This window comes from Eptatretus burgeri, chromosome 2 (assembly GCF_056783735.1).
Source record: "Eptatretus burgeri isolate ZD-2024b chromosome 2, Ebu_testis_v1, whole genome shotgun sequence".
Taxonomy (NCBI): Eukaryota; Metazoa; Chordata; class Myxini; order Myxiniformes; family Myxinidae; genus Eptatretus; species Eptatretus burgeri.
Genome location: NC_140962.1, coordinates 21,429,298 through 21,453,965, shown reverse-complemented (window position 1 = coordinate 21,453,965; position 24,668 = coordinate 21,429,298). Strand labels below are relative to the sequence as shown.

Below are 24,668 nucleotides of genomic sequence, written 5' to 3'. Positions count from 1 at the left end.
CACACACAAGCAGACAAACGTGGGTGAATAGTAAGCTCCATCCACCCTCGGTGACGGAGGTAATAATATTCAGTTTTGTTTTTAAATTTGATTTTTGTAGCTGAGATCTTCATTGTCCTTTTTGATCCAACTCTCGAGTTGATTTTTGCTGCAAACAATATATTTTCCCAAAATAAATTTTCTCCATTTTCTTTTTCCAGGAATTCCAGCCAAAGTATTCAGTATTTTCACGATCTGAATAGCTCCGCCCCCACAAAATCACAAAATTGACCATTTCCTGCAACTTTTATTTTATGACATTTCCTTGAATTTGGCTCTGGGACTTCTGAATTATCAGTGATCCCCCCCCCCCATGTATTCATCCATTGAGACCATCCTCTCCACAGAGTGTTGGTGCTGCCTAAAGCATGAGTCACATTTGCTCTACGGCTAGGATATGGCGGCCGTACCCCCCTGAATTGACAGAAACGTTCGGCGGCCGTAGAGTTTTTGAGGTGGCCTCAGGGTGGCCCTACTCCGAATGGCTATATTTTACAGGCTGTAGGGGTCTCCGTGGAAGTAAAGCACGGAGTTATAACTTTTTCATTTCTAGGTTGGCCGTAGCAATTCGACAAGCCGTAGCCATGTCGTAGATGTTCCACGTCGACCGTACGTCGGGCGTGCGATGGGCTTGCATTATTCGTGCGACTACCGTAGGCTCTTATCAATGAAAAATGAATTTTGCCAACCCCCAAAAAATTACGTTCGCCTTCGGGCCCCCCTGCGGTGGCCTTGCGGGCACCTTGAGGCGACCTTGCGTCTGCCTTGAAAATTCTATGGCAGCCGCAGGGACGCCCTAAGGTCACCGTGCAACATCAAATCAAAGACCGTACGGCACCCCCACGTTTTCGGTCTCCACAATTTCTAAATACCCCGTGCGGCTACCCGAAAAATAAAAACATATGTGACTGCTACATTGTGTGACCGTGGAAATACTGCGGCCGCCCTATAATTGCTACTGGCCGTAGATTTTTTTTTAGACCCTACGGCCGCCGAGCCAAATGTGACTGAAGCATAAGCAGTCTCCTTAGCCATTGGACACAATCCTGGATGGGTCGCCACTCCGACACAGATCCTCCCCCCCCCCCTACTAAAAAAAGGATGAAAATGCCAGATGGGTGAACAATAAATCTTTTAAATTTTTTTTCCAAAACTTGATGAAATCAAGTGAAACTTGCGCATGCACAACTTTAGGGTGCCATCATTAATCCCTGAAAGTTTCCACTTCCTCGGTCAATTTCTCCTTGGAGAAGTCGATGAAACGTACATACTTCCCTTCCATTAAGTATGGATTGTTGTTATTATTTTTTATTATTAGCCGTGGCTGTAGGCCAGGCATGTGAGTACGTATTGCAATCATTCCAACTATCATGAAACTACAACTTGGTCCATCATAATTGATCTCTTTATTACGTACCCAGCACACATTTTATCACCCAACAACGAATAACAACAATACTATGTTCACATCAGAACACTGTACTCTGTCGAATCAAATACCATTACATATCCCCTTTTTAAAAAAAGTTCCTTGATTGGGGGGGGGAGGGGGGACTTTATATGTACAACATGGCAAAAATAGAACATGAATCAGAACAGAATTTTTGAGTGATTTGTGAAACACAGCATTAAAGAAAATGAGATGTCACACAGAACAATGTATGTTATAGCAAAAATGTGACAAGCAGGAGTGGTCTTAACTGAATGGACCGGCATTGTTCTGGCCTCTGAGGTCCAAATTCAGTCCAGTGTGCACAGCATTAATTTACTAATTAAATCTTCGTACCAGATGAGCGCTTCATGCTGAGCAGGTGACGAACGGTGATTTGTCGTCTCTCCCAGGTTCATTGTCACGTTGACCTCTGCCGCTAGTCCCGGGGCATGTTGGGGTGCTCTAGCGAGGTCGAACATTGATTGAACTGTCCGGCACATGTTGCGCATTGAAAACCTAACCTGTGGAGTTATTTGCCTCATGGTGGTTATCTTTTGTCTGTGCGCTGGCGGCAGCACTCCCTGACCCTACCACCAAATATGCACTTTATGGTGGCCTTTGGTGGCCTCAAAATGGCCTTCAAGGGCAACGGTCAAGAAGATAAAAATCTTGCCCAGATTCTGAAGTTCCTTCACCCAAAATTTGGGGCCAGTAAGTGCTAGATTTTGGTCATGAAAGAGTAACAAACAAACACTTGAAAGTATTTGCAAGATTTGGCTCCAAACATATGCCAAGATAATACAATGGGGTGGGTGAGTCAACACCTCCATTGGGTGTGTTCTAATTATTATTACTAATCCTCTATCAGTTTCATTGAAGCAGATGATAGGTTTGCTCTCCGTCTGTCCGTCTGTCCGTCCATCCGTCCGTCCCACCTGTGGTTTTTCAGACTTTCTTTCCCCCCCACCCCCATATTCTTTAACATATTCAACCGAAACTTGATACATGGCTTTATCTATCTATAATTCCAGTAATCTCTGTATGTGTGTCTGTCTGTTTGTCTGCGACCGCCGTTTCTCGACAACCGCCGGTCCGATCTCATTGAAACTTACCACGAATATTGCCGGGGACCCGCGGATGTGCCTTTTCAAGGTTTGATATCGATCGGATGAGCGGTTCCCAAGTTACGGCCATGTATCTGTGAACCTATGACGTCACGAATGACGTCACAATTAATGTTAATTTAATTAATTAAAATTTTTTTTTAAGGATTGATGTCACAATTCTTCTTCGTTTGGTATGACGTCACAATCGACACTGGGGACCTGGGTATGTGCCTTTTTCTGGGTATGTGCCAAACTCCCAAGGTTTCATTATTATTCAAATTATTAATTAATCCCAAGGTTTGAATTTTCCCGAGGGAAACAGCTGTTTCCCAAGGGTTTGAAAGCTGTTTTTCCCAAGGTTGGAATTAATCGTTGTGCTTGGTAGACATTTGTGAATACATTTACAGAGAGAGGGACGAGAGAGGAGGGGGGAGAGGGGCGAGAGAGGGGGGCAAAAGAGGAGGGGGGAGAGAGGGGGCGAGAGAGGGGGCAAGAGAGGGGGGCAAGAGAGGGGAGTGAGAGAGGGGGGTGAGAGAGAGGGGCGTCACAATTCTTCTTCTTCGTTTGATATGACGTCACAATTGATGGTGGGGACCTGATACTGCAGGCACGAAGCTGCACATACTGGCACGCACCTACGGGCCCGCACTAGTTATGATAAATTACAGAAGAAGTTAAAGTTTCAGGGCGTTTTGTCAATTTTTCAGTTTTGCCCTTTTTAAACTTAGAAACTATCATATTATACATGGGTCAGTGTTCATCTGTCCTGACTCCACTCCACTGTCTTACACCCATTGACTGGACAGCTAGCCTGACTCCACCCCAATAAAATCATGCACTGCCCATTACATGAAGCAGCACAGATCGGCAGGCCTTCAGCCTGGGTGTCCATGGCCCAGTGCAATTGGAATGATCCCAGGAATATAATCACAATTATTTTATCTGTTCATAAGCCGTATACCTGTTTTGCTTCATGTATACATTGGGTTATTTTTTTTACAGGAAATAGGAAAAGTCTAGAAGCAAACGAAATGTGGTCGGTTGTAAAGGTTCTTCTTCTTCATTTTGGTTCCGGTATCGGCTCGAGCATGCTTTAAAGCAAACTAATTTTTATATCTGGTTTGTTATCCTCGTCTTTATTGGTTTCTCTTCTACAAAATATATCAGGAAATGAAAATTGCTTTTACTTTTATTTTGCCAAATAGACCTCAACCATGGTGGTTTCGTCTTCTTCATTGGGACCGACAGGGAACATGTATTACAAAGCAATTCTCTCTTGTTCTGATTAGTACTTCCTCCACTAAATTGTTACTTCCTCTAGCCTGGCAGAGGTATGCGCTCCACTGAGTGTTATTCTAGTTATGATCTCCGCCACCTAAAGGCCCTGTCACACCTTGACGATTTAGCCAGCGTATGCCGACGTATGAAAAAATTGTCTAAAACGCTGGCACACGTCGGATACGTTATGGGTAAGTTTTGTATACGTTAAGAGCACGCTGGCATACGTCGTAGTACGCCGAGCTGTTAGACAAATTTTAACATGCTTGAAATTTTTCGACGTATGCCAGTGTATGACTCACATGTTCTACATACCCTGGCCATAAGATGCAGGCACTTTACGCGATCGTTGACACACGTCGACACACGTTACTTGTAAGTTACTCATAAGTCGAAACACATCGAGGTAATGCTTAGCATCCCCGAAACTTATTTCTCACCTATGAGTAACATGTTGTAGGCACGTTACACGATTGTTGACACACGTCGACACACGTTACTTGTACGTTACTCATAAGTCGAAACACGTCGAGGTAATGGTTAGCGTCAGTGTTCCAGACTCCATGGTTTTTTTTTTCTCTTTCTTCGGCATGACTGTGATTTTGACACTTCGATTTCTAGTGCGGTTATAATACAATATAATTCATAGGCTGCCGCTCAACGATTTAAATCATAACCGCACTAGAAATTGAAGTGTCAACATCACCGTCATGCCGAAGAAAAAAAAAAAAACCATGGAGTCTGGAACACTGACGGGTTCCTTGTGTGAACCCCATTTATATATACCAATTCCCCTAAACGCTGCCAATACGCCATTGTACGGTAGCTGTAAGTTAGAAACACGTTCAGTAAGTTCTGTGGTCGTCCGGAAGACGTCAAATACATCTACATACGTCAATATGTGTTTGAGATACGTTACTCATAGGTTCAAAGCACGTTACTCATAGGCGAGAAATAAGTTTCCGGTACGCTAAACATTACCTCGACGTGTTTTGACTTATGAGTAACTTACAAGTAACGTGTGTCAACGTGTTTCAACAATCGCGTAACGTGCCTACAACTTATGGCCAGCGTATGCGGAACGTGTGCGTCATACGCTGGCATACATCATAAAATTTTCAACATGCTGAAAATTTGTTGACGTACTCGGATACTACGATGTGTGCCAGCATATTTGGCAAATTTTTCATACGTCGGCATACGCTGGCTAAAACGTCAAGGTGTGACAGCGGCTTGACACTTCGATGTCTAGTGCGGTTATGATTTGAATCGTCGAGCCGCAGCCTTTTAATAGCCTACGCCACGTGATCGTCGGCGATACGCTGCAGCGTGCTATGCATAAGTTAGACTATCGTTGGGCAAAGGTTGTGAACGCCGACAACACGCTCAGCATTCATTGGTATAAGTTATCTATATGTTATTGAAAAGTTCTGTGTACATTATTAATACGTTATGCATACGTCCAACTCGTTATGAATACGCCCAAAACTGGAAAAAGACATCAATAGTTCAGCGTTTTACCTACATTTTGATACCTTGCCATATGCTGGCTAAAATGTCAAGGTGTGACAGGGCCTTTAGATGAAGGAGGTTATGTTTTCACCCCTCTCTGTTTCTTTCTGTCTGTCTGTCTGTCTGTCTGTCTGTCTGTCTGTCTGTTTGTTTGTCGGTGTGTAGGATATCTCAAAATGTTGTGGGCGGATCCGGATGAAATTTTGTGTGCAGGTTGGGTGTTTCACATGAATGAACTAATTAGATTTTGGTGATGATCCAGATCCGGATCTGACTACTAGAATTTTTAAAACTCGTGCAGGCCCGTACGTGCGTGCCCGTACGTGGAAAAAATAAAAAATAAAAATAAAAACTTTCAAACCGTGTGCCAGAAACAACAATCACACAGGCCGTTCCTTCGCTCTCCCATGCCCGTTCGTGCATGCCCTTGCGTGCGTGGCCGTACGTGCAAAAACAAAAATAATAAAAAATAAAGAAGATTTGTGACATCAATCGTGATGTCATAGCACCGTGTCTTGTCATTGGTTTGGTAAATAAATGGCCATAACTTGGGAACCACTTGTCCGATTAATATCAAACCTTGAAAAGGCTCATCCACAGGGCCCCAGCAATATACCTGGCAAGTTTCAATGAGATCGGACCAGAGGTTGTCGAGAAACAGCGGTTGCAGACACACACACAGACACACAAACACACAGACACACACACACACAGATTGCTGGAATTATAGATTATAGTTAATTCTTCACCATTGAGCGATAAGCCAAGAACGATATATAGCATGATATCTCAAAAAGTTGCGGACGGATTCAAATGAAACTTGGTGGACATGTTGGGTGTGTGACCTTGACAAATTGACTCGGTTTTGGTGAAGATCCGAATCCGGACCTGGATACGGGAATTTTTTGTTTTTTAAGTGATTCTTCACCATTGAGAGGTAGGGCCAAAATGATATATAGCATGATGTTTCAAAAATGTATTGGGGCCCAATATGTTCTCGTGGATCTGGCATTAAGTGGAGGAGGTATGCGCTTTACCGAGTGCCCTTCTAGTTATTATGATTATTATTATGATGATGATGATGATGATGATTATTATTATCAGAATCGTTGGTTGATCTTGACTTGTATCTCAACTCCTTTCTCAGGATATCTTCAGGAGAAAGCAGAGGAGTCGCATGAGGGGAATGATGAAAAGGTTCCACGGGTGTACACTGGTTATTTCAAGCTTAAAGACATGGAATTTGTACCAGAGCTTGAGTCACGATCATCGATGGCATTTAATCAGCTGTCCTGGGAAATCCATAAAAAGGTGTTTCTGATATATTTAAAAAAATATTTTATTTTGTCCCCTCTATCCAAGCCCCCTTTTATCCATGTGATTTTTTTTGTCAGAGATTATTATGCATAAGTATCTATAATATAAAATGAGCTTAGTGTCAGCGTGCCTGCGTCCATGCGTGTGCCCGGGTGTGCATCCGTCTGTCCGTCAACAAATGTCTGCCCTGCCATAGCATGCACATATGTGTGCAGCTTCGCAGCATAGCAATACACACGTATACGTCCACGCAGCATTTAATGTGCTGCACATATACGCATGAGGAGAGTTTGTTTCCTGGCATGGCCTGTGTCTAATATGTACCTCAGACAGTTTGATAAAAAGAAGGGAGGAGTAGGGGTATGGCAAGATTTTTTTTTTCATCTTCCTTTTAGTGTGTTGTTGTATATTATTCAGAATTCAGCATCCAAAAAGGCTGTGATGAATATCCCGTTAACATTCTCTCCCTCCTTGCTCCATGAATGTATCGGCATCACATGACCTATGATGTCATAATTATCATTACAACGTTCTGCATGTGTAGTTGCACCAATGGTGAAAATTTCCTCTCAATCCGACAAGCGGTTGCGGAGAAAAACTTGAAAGTTCTGTGCGGAAAAATGGACAGACAGACAGACAAACAAACAAGAAAAAGACGTCTGCTTGCAAAATCCACCCTCTTCTCTCCAAAGGTTGCCCCCATTTAATTTAGATTAAAATTGACAATCTTAATGAAAGCTCAGGGTCAATCGGGAGAAAATTATTATTTTTTAGATTGAAATTGATGATTTTAGAAGTTAGACCTTTCCTGGTCCGATGACCTTTTGATGTCAAAAATAGTTGGTTTCCCAATTCAGTAATGCACTATGAAATTTCTGTTTAATTTTCAAGTCACCTGGCTGAAAATTGACTTTATCAGATAAAGATTAATTTTAGAAGTTTGTACTTGAGTTGACCTTTTCACGTAAAAAAAAGAAAAAGAAAAAAGTTGGCTTCCCAATTCAGTGACGCAACATGCAAATCTTGTTCAAATTTCCAGTCAATGTGATGAAAAATGGAGATTTTCGAAATCTGACCTCAAGATAACATTTGACCTCAAAATCAATCGGCTTCTCAGTTGAGACTACCTCTACAATTTGGTAAAGTTTCATGACTATCAGCTTGGAATTATGACATGTCGGCGATTGACAGGCAAACAGACAAACACACAGAAAAAGGATATCGACTGACCAATATACTTGAAAAATCTTCCATTTTGCAATTTACAAATGTATTCAAATGCAATACCCTCTTCTCCGGTTAGGGTAATAATAACAAGGACAAATGTGCCCAAGAGCAGCGTCCTAAAAGTTTTGTTGGCTAAAAAAAAAAAAAAAAAAAACAACTTCGGATATTTCGTCACGTGCCTTGATTAAGCCAATAGCGAGACCCGTCATAGTGTATTTACGAAATATAGTGTATTTACGAAATAAATAATGTATTTACGAAATAAATAATGTATTTACGAAATGACAATATATTAAATGGAATAATCTTTAAATAGTAACGTGAACTTTTCGAAGCTTTAAAGCAAATGTCCGAATATATTTAAAAGTTCATGATAGACGCTCTCAAAAGGAACCCTCAATGCGAGGATGTGTACAGGTGTTTAGTATTTAAGGAGATCCAGATCGTGTATATAAAAGAGCCGAGTCCTAATATTAAGGTTTTGTCTTCACAAGACGAAGAAGAAGAAGAACAACAACAATAACAACAACGCCGAGCTCTCTTAGAGCAGCGTTCGCTACGCGAGACGCTGCTAAAAGAACGTCAATGGTCATGTGTCCAATAAAAGCGGGGTTGCATCAAAGTAGGATGTCTTGGTACCCGGTCATCACTGCCAGCAGTTATAAAGTGGCAGCTCTAATTATTGGTTCACGAGTCAGTAAGTGACCACGATAGTCCTTATGGGTGTCTGTCTGTCTGTCTGTCCCGAGCATAGCTCCGTGGGTTTTGATCCGATCCTGATAAAATTTTGGTGGGAGGTCTATATCATGAGATAGTTGTGGTTTCCTGAGAATGGGCATGCTGTGCCCATTATGGGCAGAGCCACGCCCCAAAAACATGTGTTTTTAGGAGGTAGCCGATTTCAAGTTACATCTTCTCCGAGAGGGTTTGTCGAATCTGGCAGAGGTTTCGGTATTTGGTTAGCCCAATGGCACCTGCATAGCCCCATGGAGCTCGATTTTTTTTTTTTCATTTTCGTCACAAGGTCACGAACTTAGAAAATGTCCAAAAAATCAATAAATTGGGCATCGAGCTCCTCGGGTTTTCAACTGTTTTGAATGAAATTTGCTATGAAAGTCGTGCTCTTCGAGTACTACAACTTTCATCATTTACGTTTTTCCCGATTTCCGCCAGTTTGCCCGTGGCATCCCCTCGAAGGTCAAAAAATAAAAAATGCGAACCGTGTACATTGCTCGTGAACCATCGCCGTCTCCAGACTTGTGTCTCTTATTCATTATGTAACTCACCAGAACACAAACACCACACAAAATACACCACACAAAATGAGTCCTGGCGAGGGTCTGCAATCTCTGATTGCTCTTTTTCTTGTGCTTGGTCTTGTATCTTTACTTTTCAATTCGATATCATCACACTATTTACTGATGCAAAAGTGAACACTTTAATGAAAAAATATTTTGGTAATTTGCACTTGCAGGAAATATTTTCTTGAAGTCTAATTTAAAATTTATTCCAATATTGATTTGAGAAGCTAAGAACGAGGGAATTCAATTTGTCGTCAGATAAGCAATGAGGTGAAAATTAAGCTATTATGCTGTAAGAAGAGGAGAAATCAAAAGCGTATTTTGTGCAGTTTTGCAGAATCTTTTAAAATCTGTTCAAGAATTGATGCTCATGTTGTTAATATTGTCATGCACCTACTGGCCCAGTTTGCAATGGTCCAAGGGCATCTCATCATCATCATCATCATCATCATCATCATCATCATCTTAGACAGCCTGTGAAGTGAAGCAGATACCTGTTATCTTGACTATCCATATGGTTTATTTAGGAGCCTGAATTGCACTATGAAAAGGAATGAGTCCCATCACCTTGATTCCAAACAAATAATTTATCAGACACAAATAAAGTCAATAATAAATAGCTAATTATAATGATTTATGCTATGGGCCAGCAAAGGAAGCTTGAAAACAAGGGAAAGAGATGAAATTAAATGGTAGTGGGAGGATTAAAACAAAAATAATGACACACAGGCCTGCTGGGGAAGATGCAGAGAGTGGAAGGACACGAGCGAGTGCTGGAAATAGCACGTGGAAGGAGATATGACACTTGTTCGTGATGACTACTTGTAGATCCCCTGTGGTTAATGACGAGCCATTGGCACACTGGAGGAGCACTCTAAGGGCTTTGGCACATGCACAGTTGGGTACAGCAGGGGGATTGCTGAGATATTTTGTGCACACAAAGTGCCACAGTTACAGTATGCTTTCGTAGATGTGAACAGGAAAGGCTTAGGGGGTATCAGCATGTAAAACTGCGCAGTCAAATTGCAGATTCATGAAGGGAGATGGAAATGCCGTCAAAGTAAAACTGCCAATATGGTCTTCGAGTGACGTGCAAGACCGAGTGTGCATTGCCTTGCTGCACAGTTGTTTCATTAACCTCATCCTAAAGGTGGATGGAAATCCTCTTGCCTTGACTGCTTAGTCTTGTTTGTAATGCTGGAATGCTCTCTAACTCCCAAGTGTCTTTTGAACTGTCAACACAGTTGACACAGATGTCAACATCTGCAAAGGTTTCTACCCCTTCCTTCCCCTTTAGACCCTCTTTGATCCAGACTACCAGTCAGATGGGCCGGATCCATAAATGGCTGGCTTGAAGAGGCCGTAAGGAGTGGATGTTCAAACATATGTGTTGTACAAACCCCCGTGCTGGCAGTGAGCGCAAGCGCATGTGGTGGGGATAAAGTCGAAAAATATGCAAAAATGGACTGCAAATGAATCTACCTACCCACGGCCATCCCACACTAGCCCCTGTGACTCAATTATGTAATATTTTCCTTCTTAACTGAATTATCATAACAATAGCAATACACCGTGGTTCAACCATTTGCATGGAAATCCCATTCCCGTAAAAACAAAAAGGATCGACACATGTTTCACTTGCACTGTGTTGATCAGAGATAATTGCGTGGTTGGAATACGAGGGTGATCAGAGATTGTGGTAATCGGCACCTGAACGATTCCCTTGTGGTCTTGTGATGTGGATCTTAAATATTTTGCCTAAAATTACAACAGTGCTGTATAGCTCTGGTTTTTCTTGTGTAGCTCTTTTATTTATTTATTTTTACAGGGTCTAAAGCTTGTGTATGCGCTGCAACAACAAATCATGCATATCTAGTATTTTCAGACAAACACACCCACTGTGCTTGATATTGAGGGCGGGTGGGTGTGGAGAGGGGCGTGCTGGGTATGAGTGACACCAACTATCTTTATGATGTTGCTTGTCCCTCCGAGTGTAGAGAGAAGATTAAGGAGGAATTTCCTTCTCCCCACAGATTCCAACCATTGGGGTTTGTCTGTGTTCTATCCATTAAATGCTGAGGTTCAAGCAAGGAAGCAGCATGTACTGTTTGTAAAGTTTTTGGTATCACTCAGCCATGGTCGGTTTCAAACTGCCGACGTTCCAGACTCAGAGCTCGAACCATTACATTCTGGAGTCTACTTGTTTTTGTGTCGCTCTCATTCTGACCTCAAATTAATTTATTTGCAGATAAAAAATGCTTTTACGAGTTCGTCGGCGTTTGCCTCCTATTACAATGTTTCTGCTGTAACAGCATTCAGGTATGTTGTCTTTGAGAGGTTGCCTCCCTGCGGATAATTATTTGGGTTTCTTTTTATGCTCAATATTTATCTTGTTGCTTGTGGTAGTTTTTTTTTTTTTCACACAGGTGTGATTGTTCTAAATTGCAAAACACTGTATTGATTATGCATTTCTGTGAATCCTTTTATGTTATGTTATGTTATGTTATTTTATTTTATTTCCACTGATCTAAGGCTCATAGTGAAGCTTGTTTACATATCATATGCAGGACAAAGACATTAGTAGATACCAGTACTTTTTACCCTGATACAGCCATTACCACTTCATGGAAAACTGTTGCAAATGATTATCATTATATGTATATGTATAGTCCAGGCTCATAGAGAACATCAGACATGGAATGGATCAGGACGAAACAAAACAGAACAAACAGTAGAAAGAGATGAGGGGGTAGGGGGAGGACACCCAGGGTGGACAAGCTGAATACAGATCAAAGCAAACTCTCAGGAACGAAAAACTAGAAAGTTGGAAAGAGGTGGGTTTGGGGGTAGTGAATTGGGGTAGAAAATTACATGGTTTTTGATGGGGCATGATCTGAGATGGTGGGGCCCAACTGTCTTTAAAGAGCAGGTTGCGGGTCACCAAACATGTTCTGAAAATTTATCAATATGATTATATGTGCATTAAATAGTCCGATGCAAATTATTGTGGTTGCCTAACTATTGGGAAAATGAATGAAATTTAACTCCGAAGTTGTTATTTCTCGAGGCTGTTGAAAAAAAAAAAAAACAGCGGCGTGCCCATATATGGATGGTGACGTCATGTTCTCCAAAACAAAGCGGAAGCTCATTGAAGAAGTGTCCAGTTCAGTGGGCCATTCTTTCGCTTTTTTTGAGCTTGCAACTGTCTCTATTATCCTTTTTTAATTTTGAATTATTGTAGAACAAAGTTATTTGGATGTTTGTACATCATGCCTCATACGTGTGTCGTCATGTTTTGCGAAAATGGCTGGAAAACGGGTAATCGCTCCCACCGATTCCTGAAGGAATCAAACATTCGCCGGCAGTGGATAAGATTTGTACAAACAAAACGGGCGAATTTTCCCCCCAAGAAAACGGGTAAAGAGGATCCTTTGGATAGACTTGTCATTTGTGGTGACCATTTCACAGCCGAGGATTACGAAGGCAATGCAATGAGTGAGCTCGGTTTCAAAACAACTGCTCAAGTGAGACTGAAGCGTGACGCTGTGCCCACCATTCAGCCTTCTCCTCCTCAGCTGGCTCCTGCTTCATCTTCTCACACTGTGTCACCTACGATTATTCACAATTTAGTTTTAATGGCCAATTATTCAATTGGCGCCAACGTATTTTGCCTTTTCGCAATGTCATCGCAAGGAAAAACACAAATAGAAGAGAAGAAAAAATAAAAACGTACGTGCAAAAAAAAAACAAACAAAAAAAACACTTTCAAACAACCACACAGGCCGTTCCTTCACTCTCGTAAACGATGACTGGATTGGGGCATTGTGTTTATCTATAAATGCGCATAAGAAATCGAGAAATTATTGGAATACACTATCCGGAAGTCCATACGTTGTGACCCGTAATGGGAACGCAGCTGAGAATCTCTTCCCCATTGGCCACGCCTACGCAGCAACGTGTCCTGTCACTGGTTGGTAAATAAATGGTCATAACTTGGGAAGCACTTGTCCGATTAATATCAAACCTTGAAAAGGCTCATCCACAGGGCCCCAGCAATATACCTGGCAAGTTTCAATTAGATCGGACCAGTGGTTGTCGAGAAGCAGCGGTTAGACACACACACACACACACACACACACACACACACACACACACACACACACACACACACACACACACACACACACACGGGTCCATTATTGATTCATTCTATTTCTGACTCATAAGTGACTAGAGGGTTAAAAATTATTATATCAAGTCACAGACGAATCAAACTTTACATTATTTTATGCATCGAACAAGAAAATGAAAATCTACAAACCAATCTGTCTGGTGGAGTTTGTCAGTGTGAACTGCGGGCAGTCAGTCCTGCCACTTGTACACGAAATAGGCCGTTTTCTTGCACTTGCAAGTGGCTCAAATTTATATGGCTCAGGGCCAGAAACTCCATAGTATAAATTCCCATCATCCTCCGACTCGTCCTCGGAAATATCGGAATGAAAACACTCTATTTCATCGCCGCTGAAATCACTCTCTGATTCGCATCTCGCCATTGTTCACACGCTGTTTCCGAATGTTCACGAAGTTTTCGGAGAGCGTGACGTCATAGCATCTTCGGTAAATTCCGGTCTGTTTTTCGATCACTGACAAAAGTTTTGACAGAAAAGTTAATTTTAGCATATTTTGAGTTTCAAATGTAAGAAAATAATTGCCCAACGATTATTAATGTGCTTACAACCTTCGAATCACGTGAAGTCATCAGCGACCCAAAACCTGCTCTTTAAGCCATGAAGGGCAGAACGGGACTGAACAGACTGGGGAAGTTGGTTCCACAGGTGAGACAAGGGAAACAAATGAGTAGAGGTGAGCAGTGAGCCTGGATTTTGGAAATTTAACAAAGAGAAGATTACTGGCAGACTGTGCGCTCCCTGCACCGACCTTGGAGGAACAGAGTCAAGAGAGGGCAGCGGGTGCAAACCCAAATATAATGCAGTAGAATATGAAGAGGCCACCAACCTTATTGTGTTATGTCAGAGTAACATGCCTAGACACTTGGTTTCATTGTGGGAGATTCAAATTATCTTGAACACCTTTGTTTCGATGACATCAATAAGGGTAATGTGTGAGGCAGGGGAGCAAGCCCAGAGTGGAGAGCAGTACTGCATGAAGCTGTGCATGAAGGCCTTGCACGTGGATAAGAGTTCAGGTGTGCTCAGGAAGGACTTTGCACGATGGAGGATGCTCGGTTGACGACTGGCTTTGGGAGGCCAACTTAGAAGTGTGGTTTGCCTGAGAAAGATTATAGCTGATATTGAGGCCCAAAGGTTTTCATGACGGAACTTCTTCAAGAGGATTAAGGATGTCGATCGGAGAATTTGCTTGACAGTCCTTTTGGAGAGACACATTGAGAGTGTGAGATTTGTCAGGATTGAAGGACATATTCCAAGTGTTTGACCAGCTTGTGATGCTATCAAGGTCTTCACTTTGAGGGCAGGCTGCTTCCTGGCTATTTGATGGATGAGGGATGTCACCCTAGAGGGTGGAGTCATCAGCAAAGACATAAAGAGGATTTTCCATGGAATCAGAAAGATCATTGATTTTGATGAGGAACCAGACTATGCCTAAAACTGCTTGGTGCACTCCAGCCTTGATGGGGAGAGGACTGAGATTAGAGCATCACGTTTGGAGTTGCACATTGATTAATTATTGGAGTGGATGAAGTTGTTGATCCATGAGAGGAGGTGGCCTTGAATGCCATACACAGAGAGTTTGAAGATCAAGACGGGATGCCAGACTGCACCAAATGCTCGAGATATGTTCAGAGAGATGGCCCTGATCTCATGTCTGATATTGAGGCGTTCCATCCATTGTTTGTGGAGTAGAAGCAGCATGTCCAGGATAGAATGACTGGGTATAATACTGAACTGTTGATCCGAGATCAGGCCATTTGAGAAAAAAAGAGAAAATTTGATGTCAACTGCAATGATAAATTCCATGACCTTGCTTATAATAATTATTGGAAGCAAGTTATTAGGCATATAGTTAAGATGATCCATTTTTGCACCAAGTTTGTGTATTACAGTGATGTTGCCTGACTTGCAGAAAGACGGAAATCGACTCTGAGAGAATGATTGAATGAACAGAGCAGAAAAGAGGATGAGCAAGAGCAGCAGAGCAGGTCTTGAGGACACATGCACTGATGTGTTCTGGACCTGTTGGAGAATTGGAGGTTTGCCAGAAACCTCTCTACCTTCTCAAGTGGGAGAGACAGTATCCAGGAGCAGTTGTGTATGAGAGAGTAGGATAGGTTTCGGGAGTGATAGGTTCAGTTCACAAAAGTTGGACACAAACACACAATTGAGGCATTCAGCCTTCTCACGAGTAGTCAGCTGTGGTGCCCTTTGAAGTGAGGGAAGGGATGTAAGGGGAGCATACACCAGATATAGACTTGACAAGGCACCACCAGGTCTTTGAAGAAGTAGACAGGCTTGAGGTTGTCTTCTATCAGATTTGCCTATGAGGAAGACGAAGCAAGTTGTTTGACAGCAACTCCCTCGCCACAGGATTCTGTGTACCAGGAGTGAGAGGATGTGGGCATAATAACTGCAGACAAGATGGCATAAATCTGTTCATAAGGGAAAGTAATCTTGTATGGAAGGATTCCCATGCAGTACTAATATCAGGAGAGATGGAAATTAAAGATCAATTTTGACATGCGAGTTCAGCTTGCAGTCCCTGCGATGCAGTTTGAGTGAACTCCTAAACTCCAAGGTGCTGAGGCAGCTCTCTAACAGTAGCCCAGAGAAATGTTGACTCTCACAATCGCATGATTAGATGAATTTATTCGAGCAGAAGAGGAACAGGAGACATTTGTAGGAAAATTCGTCATTACCAAGTCCAGAAGGGAGGACGTGCCATTGGGAGAAATCCGGGTTGGAAAAGTTCCCTGATTTGGTGAGGGTGAAGGGTAATACACAGACATTAGGAAATGGAGTGAAGCCGTTAAGACAGATGCATCCCTTTCCAGGACTGTTATTCGTGAGAGCTTGTGAAAGTCCTTAAGACCATTGAACATATCCAATTTTTGTTGATTGTTCATGGTAATACAACCACAAGTATGTTTGTGGCCTCTCCTGTCTTGCTTATCTTTCCTTGATCTCAACAGCCAGGGCAGTGTGTTGGTTTACTATATGGTCATGTTTCAAGTGAAAAAGTCTGATCTGGAGTTGCTGCAAAGTCTTCTCTCGGTGGACATTATCAGAGAATTTCTAATGAGTGAGCTGACGAGGGGCCGCATGACGAATCATGGAGTCTTTGTTCCGTCATCACTCACCATATATTGTGAGTATAATAATTGACAAAATATTTTGATCATTTATTCTTGTTATCATTGTGTTTGAGGTTCGAAGGTTGTGGGCTGAACTACTGAGGTTTTTTTTTTTGTTTTTTTTGGTGGGCTCAATTAGAAAGGTGTTTGAAGTTTTGGTGTTTTTTTTATTTTTTATTTTTTATTTTAGCCTATTTTGTTGTTTGTGAGGTATTCACTCTTCCAGATGTGGTTCTGAGGATTTAAAATAAAAATGCTTGAAATAATATAAAAATTTATTTTCCGACATACAGCATTGTAACATGAGGGAAATATGCAGGATTATTAATTTGATTTCTTATTAGATCTCTAATAGGGTGCCGCAGTGCTAACACTTTGTACAAAATGTGAATTTATATCAAGTGTGATCTCGCACCAGTTCAGCACTCAGTTGTGTTCTTTTGACTTCACTTCATGAAAGTTTCACTTTAGTTGATTCAAACTGCTTTTGGGTTGATGCCAGAGTCAAACTTGCCTACCCCAAGTCAAACTATCTATCTGGTTTGAACAGCGTTGAAAAATTTGAAGGAGAGGGTGGGAGATTGGAGATCGACTAATTTGTCAAGGGGTGGTGGGAGTTGTTAAGATGACCGTCTTGAATGCTAGCAATCACCTTTAGACAATGTAATCTTATCAGAGTAATAGGTCATTGTGTGCTGCTGTCATTGTCAAATTCTTACTTTCCGCCATAGCCTATATGTGGCTTTTCCAAACTTCAAAGTGGATGTCTGTTGAATGAAAAATGTGTCTTTGCTAAATGCAGCCAGGTCTGAATTCTGCTGATTAGTCTTTTTGGATGGTGATCCAATTAGTGGACAATTCATTATGAGAGCTGTTTGATCGAGGAAAAGTTAGTAACTTGGAGGTTCGAGGCTCGCCACGAGGGGAAACGCTCTGGTTCCTCCCAAACAACCGGTCCTGAAGCCACCAGGCACAGATAACCACGCTTCGGCAGGTTACTAGGCAACCATGAACGCCGATTGGCATAGCCAATCCGGGCAGGATTAAACTACTTCGCGTGATACCATACCTGTGGACTGCCGAGTTAATTAGGGTTTCGTGCCCTCGGCGCACACTTGGATTACTGCCGAGCAATATAGTAAGTGTGCAGTGGCTAACAAGAGCAAATTTGGTGTGGTAGAACTTCTTGGTTAAGCTAATATGTGGACCATGCTGGTCAATGAAGGAAAAGAAAAAACAGGCTGGGTTCATTTATAACGAAAGCAATTTATTACAAGCAAGGGCGAGGAAATTTATGTGACACAGTAATAGAGTTTATTCACAATTATGTACAGCAGGGAAGGCAGAGGGATTCGTGGGTGCGGCAAAAGAAATGCAATTATTATTTACAAAGACAGAAGATACAGTGTAGAGTTAACCTGAGATAAACTTCTACAATCTTAAATTGTGTCAGAAAATAAACTTCCTCACTCTATTCTTTCCCATTCTTCCCTCCAGGCTTTCAAAACAGCTGTTCACCACCACCTCTTATCTTCCCCCATCCAAATCCTCGATCTTTTCTACCCCCGATAATCCACCCAAGCCCACTTCCTTCATTTCTCCTACTTTCCTTCCTGAAAGTCCCTGAAATGTCCATCTTCTCTTCGCCATGTTCCCCGTCCCATCCCCATCCCTCTCCCTTCCACAGTTCACCTAATGTGTCTGTTCCCCACTGTTTTGTCCCTTCCACTCCCGCCCCTCTTGTCTCATGCCTCCTTGCTGTGAGTTGTGTGTTAGCTCTCATACGAGCCTCGACCAAGGTATACAAAAAAAATAAAATAAAATGCGAACATAACAGGTGCCATCATACACACACGCACCCGAGGAAGCTTGAGAGTTCAGAAAGAGGAGAAGCAGTTGAGGTATAGGCGACCTCATTGTACCTGGCGCGGTCGATGGACTTTTGCAAATCAATTGTTTATGAGGGGGAGGAGGGAAGAAAATAGGGGTGTCTCCGGTATGTGAGTGGGGGGTGCAAAAATGTGGTGTAGCGTGATGTGAGAGGTGCGAATCGGTAATTTTTGCTCTTTTAGTTTGTGCATCCACAGTTGACGAGACAATTGGATGGGAGAGAAGATGTGTGAAAGATAGCTTAATGTGACACGTGTCAGAAAATCTGAATGTGTATGGTTAACGAAGATGACTGGAACGCCGTGGAAGCCAAGCGTCGACCCACTGATGACCCGGCAATGCTGCTCGCCTCGCTCGGCTCGGCAAAGACTCTGGACGAAGGACGAAAAAGAGACCCAGGACCCTGACTTGCTCCCTTTTAATAGAGCCCAAAGTGGAGGAGGGGCCAGAAAGCAGAACAAAAGAGCCTGTAGGCATTTCCAAGCTCCCCCATTGGTGCATCGACGTCACCCTGAGCCATAGCCACACTCCGCCAGGCTCCGGAGCTGAAAATGGCTTCAGTTACTCTTCAGCCTGGCCATGCAACAGAACACTGTAACTTACTTTGGTTGAGTTTTTGGGAGCGTTGTCCGGCCATGACCATGCGCTGAAATCTGTTTGAGCATTATTTCCTGGAATGTCTGGGCCACTCAGACGTCATTGAACGAGCCCCAGCGCATATTTGCGCTTCATGTTATATGCCGAAGTTCCACGGCTTATAATGTCCTTCATTCCCCTGGCATCCCAGAGACTGTGGTAAGGGTTCAGAGAGCTAACTGTGGTTAGGGCGGTTTGTATAGTGATTGTTGTGAGGTAGAGGAAGCACTGTGGCTTTTGTGGTGAAGGTGTTGAAGCTTTAGGAGCAGTTGAGGTGGTTTCGGTGAGGAGACTGAAGTGGATGAGGTGATTGTAGCGAGGTCGAGCGTAAGTTGTTGGAGAATTTTGGGAGGCGTTGTGAGAATTATGATGATGGTTGTAGCGTTGTGGTGAGCGTGGCGAGGGTCTGAGATGAGGCGTCGGTTGGTTCATAACACGCCGTTTGAAAAGGGAAATGGTATGCGTATGCAAGTGAGCTGGGTTGCTGCGCATGCTTGATGCTCCACGGTTAGCTTAACTGGCTTGATGTGCATGCATGCGTGAAGGGGGTTGTGTGTAAAATTAAGGGATTGAAAAACATGAAAGAATAAGGGGTTGAAGAACTAAATAAAAACCCCAATGCAACGCATCTCATCCCATTTACCCACTAGATATGTGGGAACGGCTAACTAAACGCATACTAATGAAATAACTGTCTCGGGATTGCTATATGTTGGGTGTGATTTCCTCGGAGGAGTGTCGGCTTCGCAGAGCCACAACGCCATTTACATTTTGGCTGTCTCCATCCCTACCCCATTTGGAATCCCGTGTGGGCACAGGCAACTTGCTAGTACTGTATTGTAAAATGCTTATTTTGTAAATCACTTCCCGACTTCCTAAATAATTAATAAAGTGTATATATTTACCCTTCATCTGAACTCTGAAATTCTATCAAGTCTACTGACATTAGGACTTTCGTCGACACTGCAACTTTGGGAGTAAAACCACCATGGCCAATAGTATGACTGCAAGATGCAATGAAAGTGCATGATCAATTTGAGCATTCTCACCCTTTTATTATTCCTGCCATTTTTCTCTGTTCCAGCCTCAGATGAAAAGACTGCCCTGCTTATACAATCTTGTAAGTGTGATTTCTCTTTTTTGCACTTTAATGTTCTCATGACAATTTTAGTTATCTCCCCTTTCACGATTTATTCTCTCCAGTGGGCTCCCTGTGTTGGGATAGAAAGTCGGAATTGCAAGAGCACACTTCGTATGCTCCATTGCTCTTTTTGCTTCTCTCAGATATGTTATTAGTCTCGCCCCGAAGGGGTTGCGAGACGATTGTAACGCCCATGTCTGTCTGTCTGCATCTGTGTGTGTCCATGTCTATACATTTTCCCTTAACAAAAAATTTATCTGTAACCTCTTGGCTGATCGACGCAAAACTTTAAACATAGGAGGGAGGGACTCCCCATGGAGAATATCTTGTTGATAAATCTGACATCATAGGTCACATGGTATGGCAGCGATTATTGGGTTAAAGGAAAAAATAAATTAGGCATCATCTTCTCCAAAACCGCTCGGCAAAGAAAATTTTAAAACTTTGCAGACGTCATCATAACGTCGTCGTCATAACGATGACATCATCAGTGAAGTGATATTTCAACCATAATTGGTTGAATCAAAATCCTTATCCGAAAAATCTGAAACTTCATACGTCTGATCTACGACCCGATGTGAGTGAAGAATTAAATTTATGACATCATCAGTCACATGGTCTGGTGGCCATGTTGGATTGAAAATATAAATGTGAAATTCTTCTTCGGAACAGCTTTAACAGATTGATGTGAAACTTCTTACATATGATCTTGACTAGGCATGGGGGATATAGTTTTGAAATCTTTTTCATATTCACCTTCGTTGACGCAATTTAGCCTTGTTGTGCACAGAAGTGGTCGTTAAATATCCTAATAATCAATACGGCCATGGATAATGGCAATGCCTGTAACATAATATGGTGCATGAATGATACGGGTAAAAGGCAATAATAGTTGCGTATTCAGTTGATGATGGTATTATTGTTCATAATAAGCGTGCGAGATTATATCTGACCCGGCATGACCAAATGAGTCTTAAGTCGCGAGGTGGGGATTTCTCGCTGATAGCATTTCTGGATTCTACATATCATCAGCTTTCCATCAATACCAAGACGAAGTGGATCCGAAGATATGGGTGGCGAAAGGTGAGGGATTCAACAAGTCTTGAGAAAATCGAGGTCAAACTTTCATTGCACAATCAGAACAATGTCAGTCATAAACTCCTTAGCAACATATATTTCTCGTCGATATAGAGAACTGAAATTTGGGACACAGTATTAAGAGACCTCTATCTCGGTCTCTCCAAAATTTGACATAGTTATCTCGGTGCGTTCCTGCTAATTAAGCTGGCTAATTAATTGGAAGACCACATGAATTGAACTCACCGCAACACCACTCCAGGATCTCAGGAAGGAGCAAAGTGAAATCGTCATCGGTCGTAGTTGCAGCGAGGTTAAAGTTTTGAATCTCATTAACAGCGCGCACGATCGCATTGCGTTTCCTCCCGTTCTCACCGGACGACATCTTAGCCATGTTGTACGAAGCAACAGCTCTCAAAACGATCGCAAAGTGGAGTTAATTCGCAAGTTAAGTCGCAGAAAATGAATCTTGTTAGCTGGAAGCCACCATCTTTGATGTGGTGTTGCAGTGGCGCCGGCAGGCCAATCAGCGAGCCGGATTCCAGTGACGTGACCGCATTCGGTAGCAACAAAGAGCTTTCGTGTTTACGGTATTTCCCTGTAGATAGCGATTCTGATTGGCCATTGCCCGCGTTGGCATTATCATGAAGGGGAACTCTGTGACGTCACCTTTCCATCGGTATGCGCTGTGTTATGGTGTGAGGTTCGACACTGGAATGGTGACCGCTGGAAAATCACATGTTTTGGGCTTTCTTCTGGGCTATTTTGAGAAGGTTCTCGATGCGTTTGGGCCAGAAATACATCATTTATGTTCAGAATATCGCATTCAGGGTTTGGATGATAAATCACACTATTTACGATCGAAATCCGTAGAGATGGAGAAATCGGATATTTTTGCCATCATCGGACGTCAAACGCTTGCTGTGATTTTCTCACAATGGAGCCGCGCGACTTCCGACTCATTTGGTCATGCCGAGTCACATATGCGCTCTCCCAAGTACTGTCCTAGTTGAATTTGTATCATGTCAATATTCTCCATGAGCTTACTAATTTAAAGTTTGCAATAATAACAATTGAGGGTAACTTAAATAGCAAAATTACGAAACACTATGGGGGCTATGACATTTTATGTCTTTTTCTTCTTGTTATTATTTTATGTATTACTTGTAAAAGTTTAGTAAATTTAGATAATTATGCTCTGGCTTTTGTAAGTGATGAATATTTTTGCTTTAAAAAAAAAATCAAGTAAATTTACCCATCTCGATTCAGTCCTTTTCAATCATTGGCCCATCAACGTACTTCTTTGAAGAGTTCTTTAAGACCATTGTATGCAATTGATTTCTTTGAAGATCGTTTTGTTGAATATATCGTGATCTTGCTGTCGACATCGGGGACTCGCTGCTCAGTCGCAAGACTCGAACACGTCAGTTCGGAAGCCACAGTTGTCAAGTTCACTGATGAGTGCCAGTTCAGAGCCGCTAAGGAGGGTGTAAGTTGCTGGAGGCAGAGCGGCCGAGAGTAGCGGCTGCGGAGTTGCGTTGTGGCAGCTGCTATGGACCGTTTGATGAAAGCTCCTTTGCTGTATTGAATCACATGTTTCCCCCGGTTGTTCCAAGCAAAATAATCGAGATCGCCGATGGCGTGTCCATCAGTCGTGATCTGATCATGGTTAAAACATTGTTAACACAAACATAACCGTTTGCTAATGATCAGTTTCCCTGCCATTCCATCAGGGCTTTTTCCCGCACATCTTGACAGTGTCTTCCAGCGATGCTGTGAACTCTGATCTCATGGAAATTTCACCCACATCATGCTCGCCATGAACGGATAGTTTTCCACTTTCGTTGCAGCATGTTAAGTGCATCGAGCGATGCACATGAAAACACCATTTTGAGAATTTCCCCCAAAATCCTATGAAGGAAAATAGCTTGAGACAAGTGCAAGTAGACTCAGCAATTATTGTATGATGTAAGCACAAGTAGAAAGCTGAAGCAGACAATGCTCCTGGAAGTACGTATGACGAGAAAAAAAAAATCGCCAATTTTAATTTATTCAAGCAAGAACAGCACCACCTCTGCCGGTGTTCTGGCTATTTAAGGCAGCCTCAATTCTCCAATGTCAGCAGTGAGATCACGATCGGTTTCAACACAATGGTCTTCAAATTTATCAATTGGAAGTACGTTGATTTCCGAATGATTTTTTATTTTTAATTTAATTTTTATTTTTTGAGAGCATCTGTGACCTACTGACTACTCTATAAAATACAGTACATTGTTTTTGGTATGTATCTCAAAAGCACTGAAGATATTGTAAATGTGCTGTGGAATATTGAAAAAATGAATTTTAAAAATGGATTAAAATTATGTATTATAGGATCTAACAATGTACCGCTAACTGTTTTAAAATGCCAAGGTCAGTGGATTTTGCAGTTTCCTGGAAATCTACAACATAAACATCAATTGTGTGACAGCCAAAAGAGGAGCCAGGAACTTGTAATTTTGCATGTCAGGCCAATCTTTCTGTACTGGGCATCAATGACATGGATATTACTTTACCAAATTCTGGTCCATGTTCTTGCCATGATTAGGTTGTTTTTGTCATCATTGGGTTTGACATTGCAAGCTTGTGAATAGTACATGACCGACGCATTTCTGATATATTGCTTTCCTCCTTGCTTCAGCATGTTCTAAAACTATACGGGTGGGTTCAAGCCCAGTTCAGTTCACAAGTCCTGGGTTTGAAAACGATCAGTATCCTCCGAATTCTGAGTGCCAATGGTTTCTCCGTGGAAGCCCAGGCAAGCAGCTGCAGCTGAACTTCCAAGTCTTTGAATTGGAGGATGATTGTTCACAGGACTTTGTGGAAGTTTTTGATATGCTGATCCCAGCAAAGAACAAGAGCATCAGTTTGTAAGAACTAATTTTGCTTCATTGGAGGCATACATGTTTGTTTGTATTCACGTGCACTTTGAAAAATGATAAGATGATCTAGTAGTTTACTTGGACTGGTTAATGTTGAGCGTCACTTTGGGCACTTGTTTTTATATACATCTTGACATGAAAGTTGAGGCTTTGAATCTCTAAAGTTGGATTATATACTGAGAGTGGAGTGGCCAACCTTATACCACTATTCAGTGATTGTGAAGCATGTTTACAAGTCCATTAGAATGATAATGGCAGCTTGATGCTCATGCATCAGTCTGCGCTCACTGATAACTACTATAATTGTGGATATATGTGCAGCACTTTGGAGTTTTTCAGGAAAAGAAAGCTCTTTTTTAATCAGTCATTGATAGCGGGTCTTGTTAGGCAGTGCTGGCATTGGCATTTTGTGGGTTTGGGTAAGCCGAGTGTTTGCGCATCACTTGATCGTAACATGGCCCGGA

At 42.2% G+C, this 24,668-nt stretch overlaps 1 protein-coding gene across 3 annotated transcripts in view; it reads left to right on the top strand.

Annotated features, from left to right (window-relative positions):
• Positions 1-24,668, top strand: part of ST14 (ST14 transmembrane serine protease matriptase) — a 132,329-nt gene that overhangs the window by 48,215 nt on the left and 59,446 nt on the right. For all 3 annotated transcript variants that reach the window (XM_085864967.1, XM_085864949.1, XM_085864957.1), the window contains 5 exons: positions 6,515-6,678; positions 11,461-11,531; positions 16,378-16,553; positions 20,150-20,185; positions 23,964-24,192. In XM_085864967.1, coding sequence (XP_085721093.1) covers positions 6,515-6,678; positions 11,461-11,531; positions 16,378-16,553; positions 20,150-20,185; positions 23,964-24,192 — 676 coding nt within the window. The remainder of the gene's footprint in view (positions 1-6,514; positions 6,679-11,460; positions 11,532-16,377; positions 16,554-20,149; positions 20,186-23,963; positions 24,193-24,668) is intronic.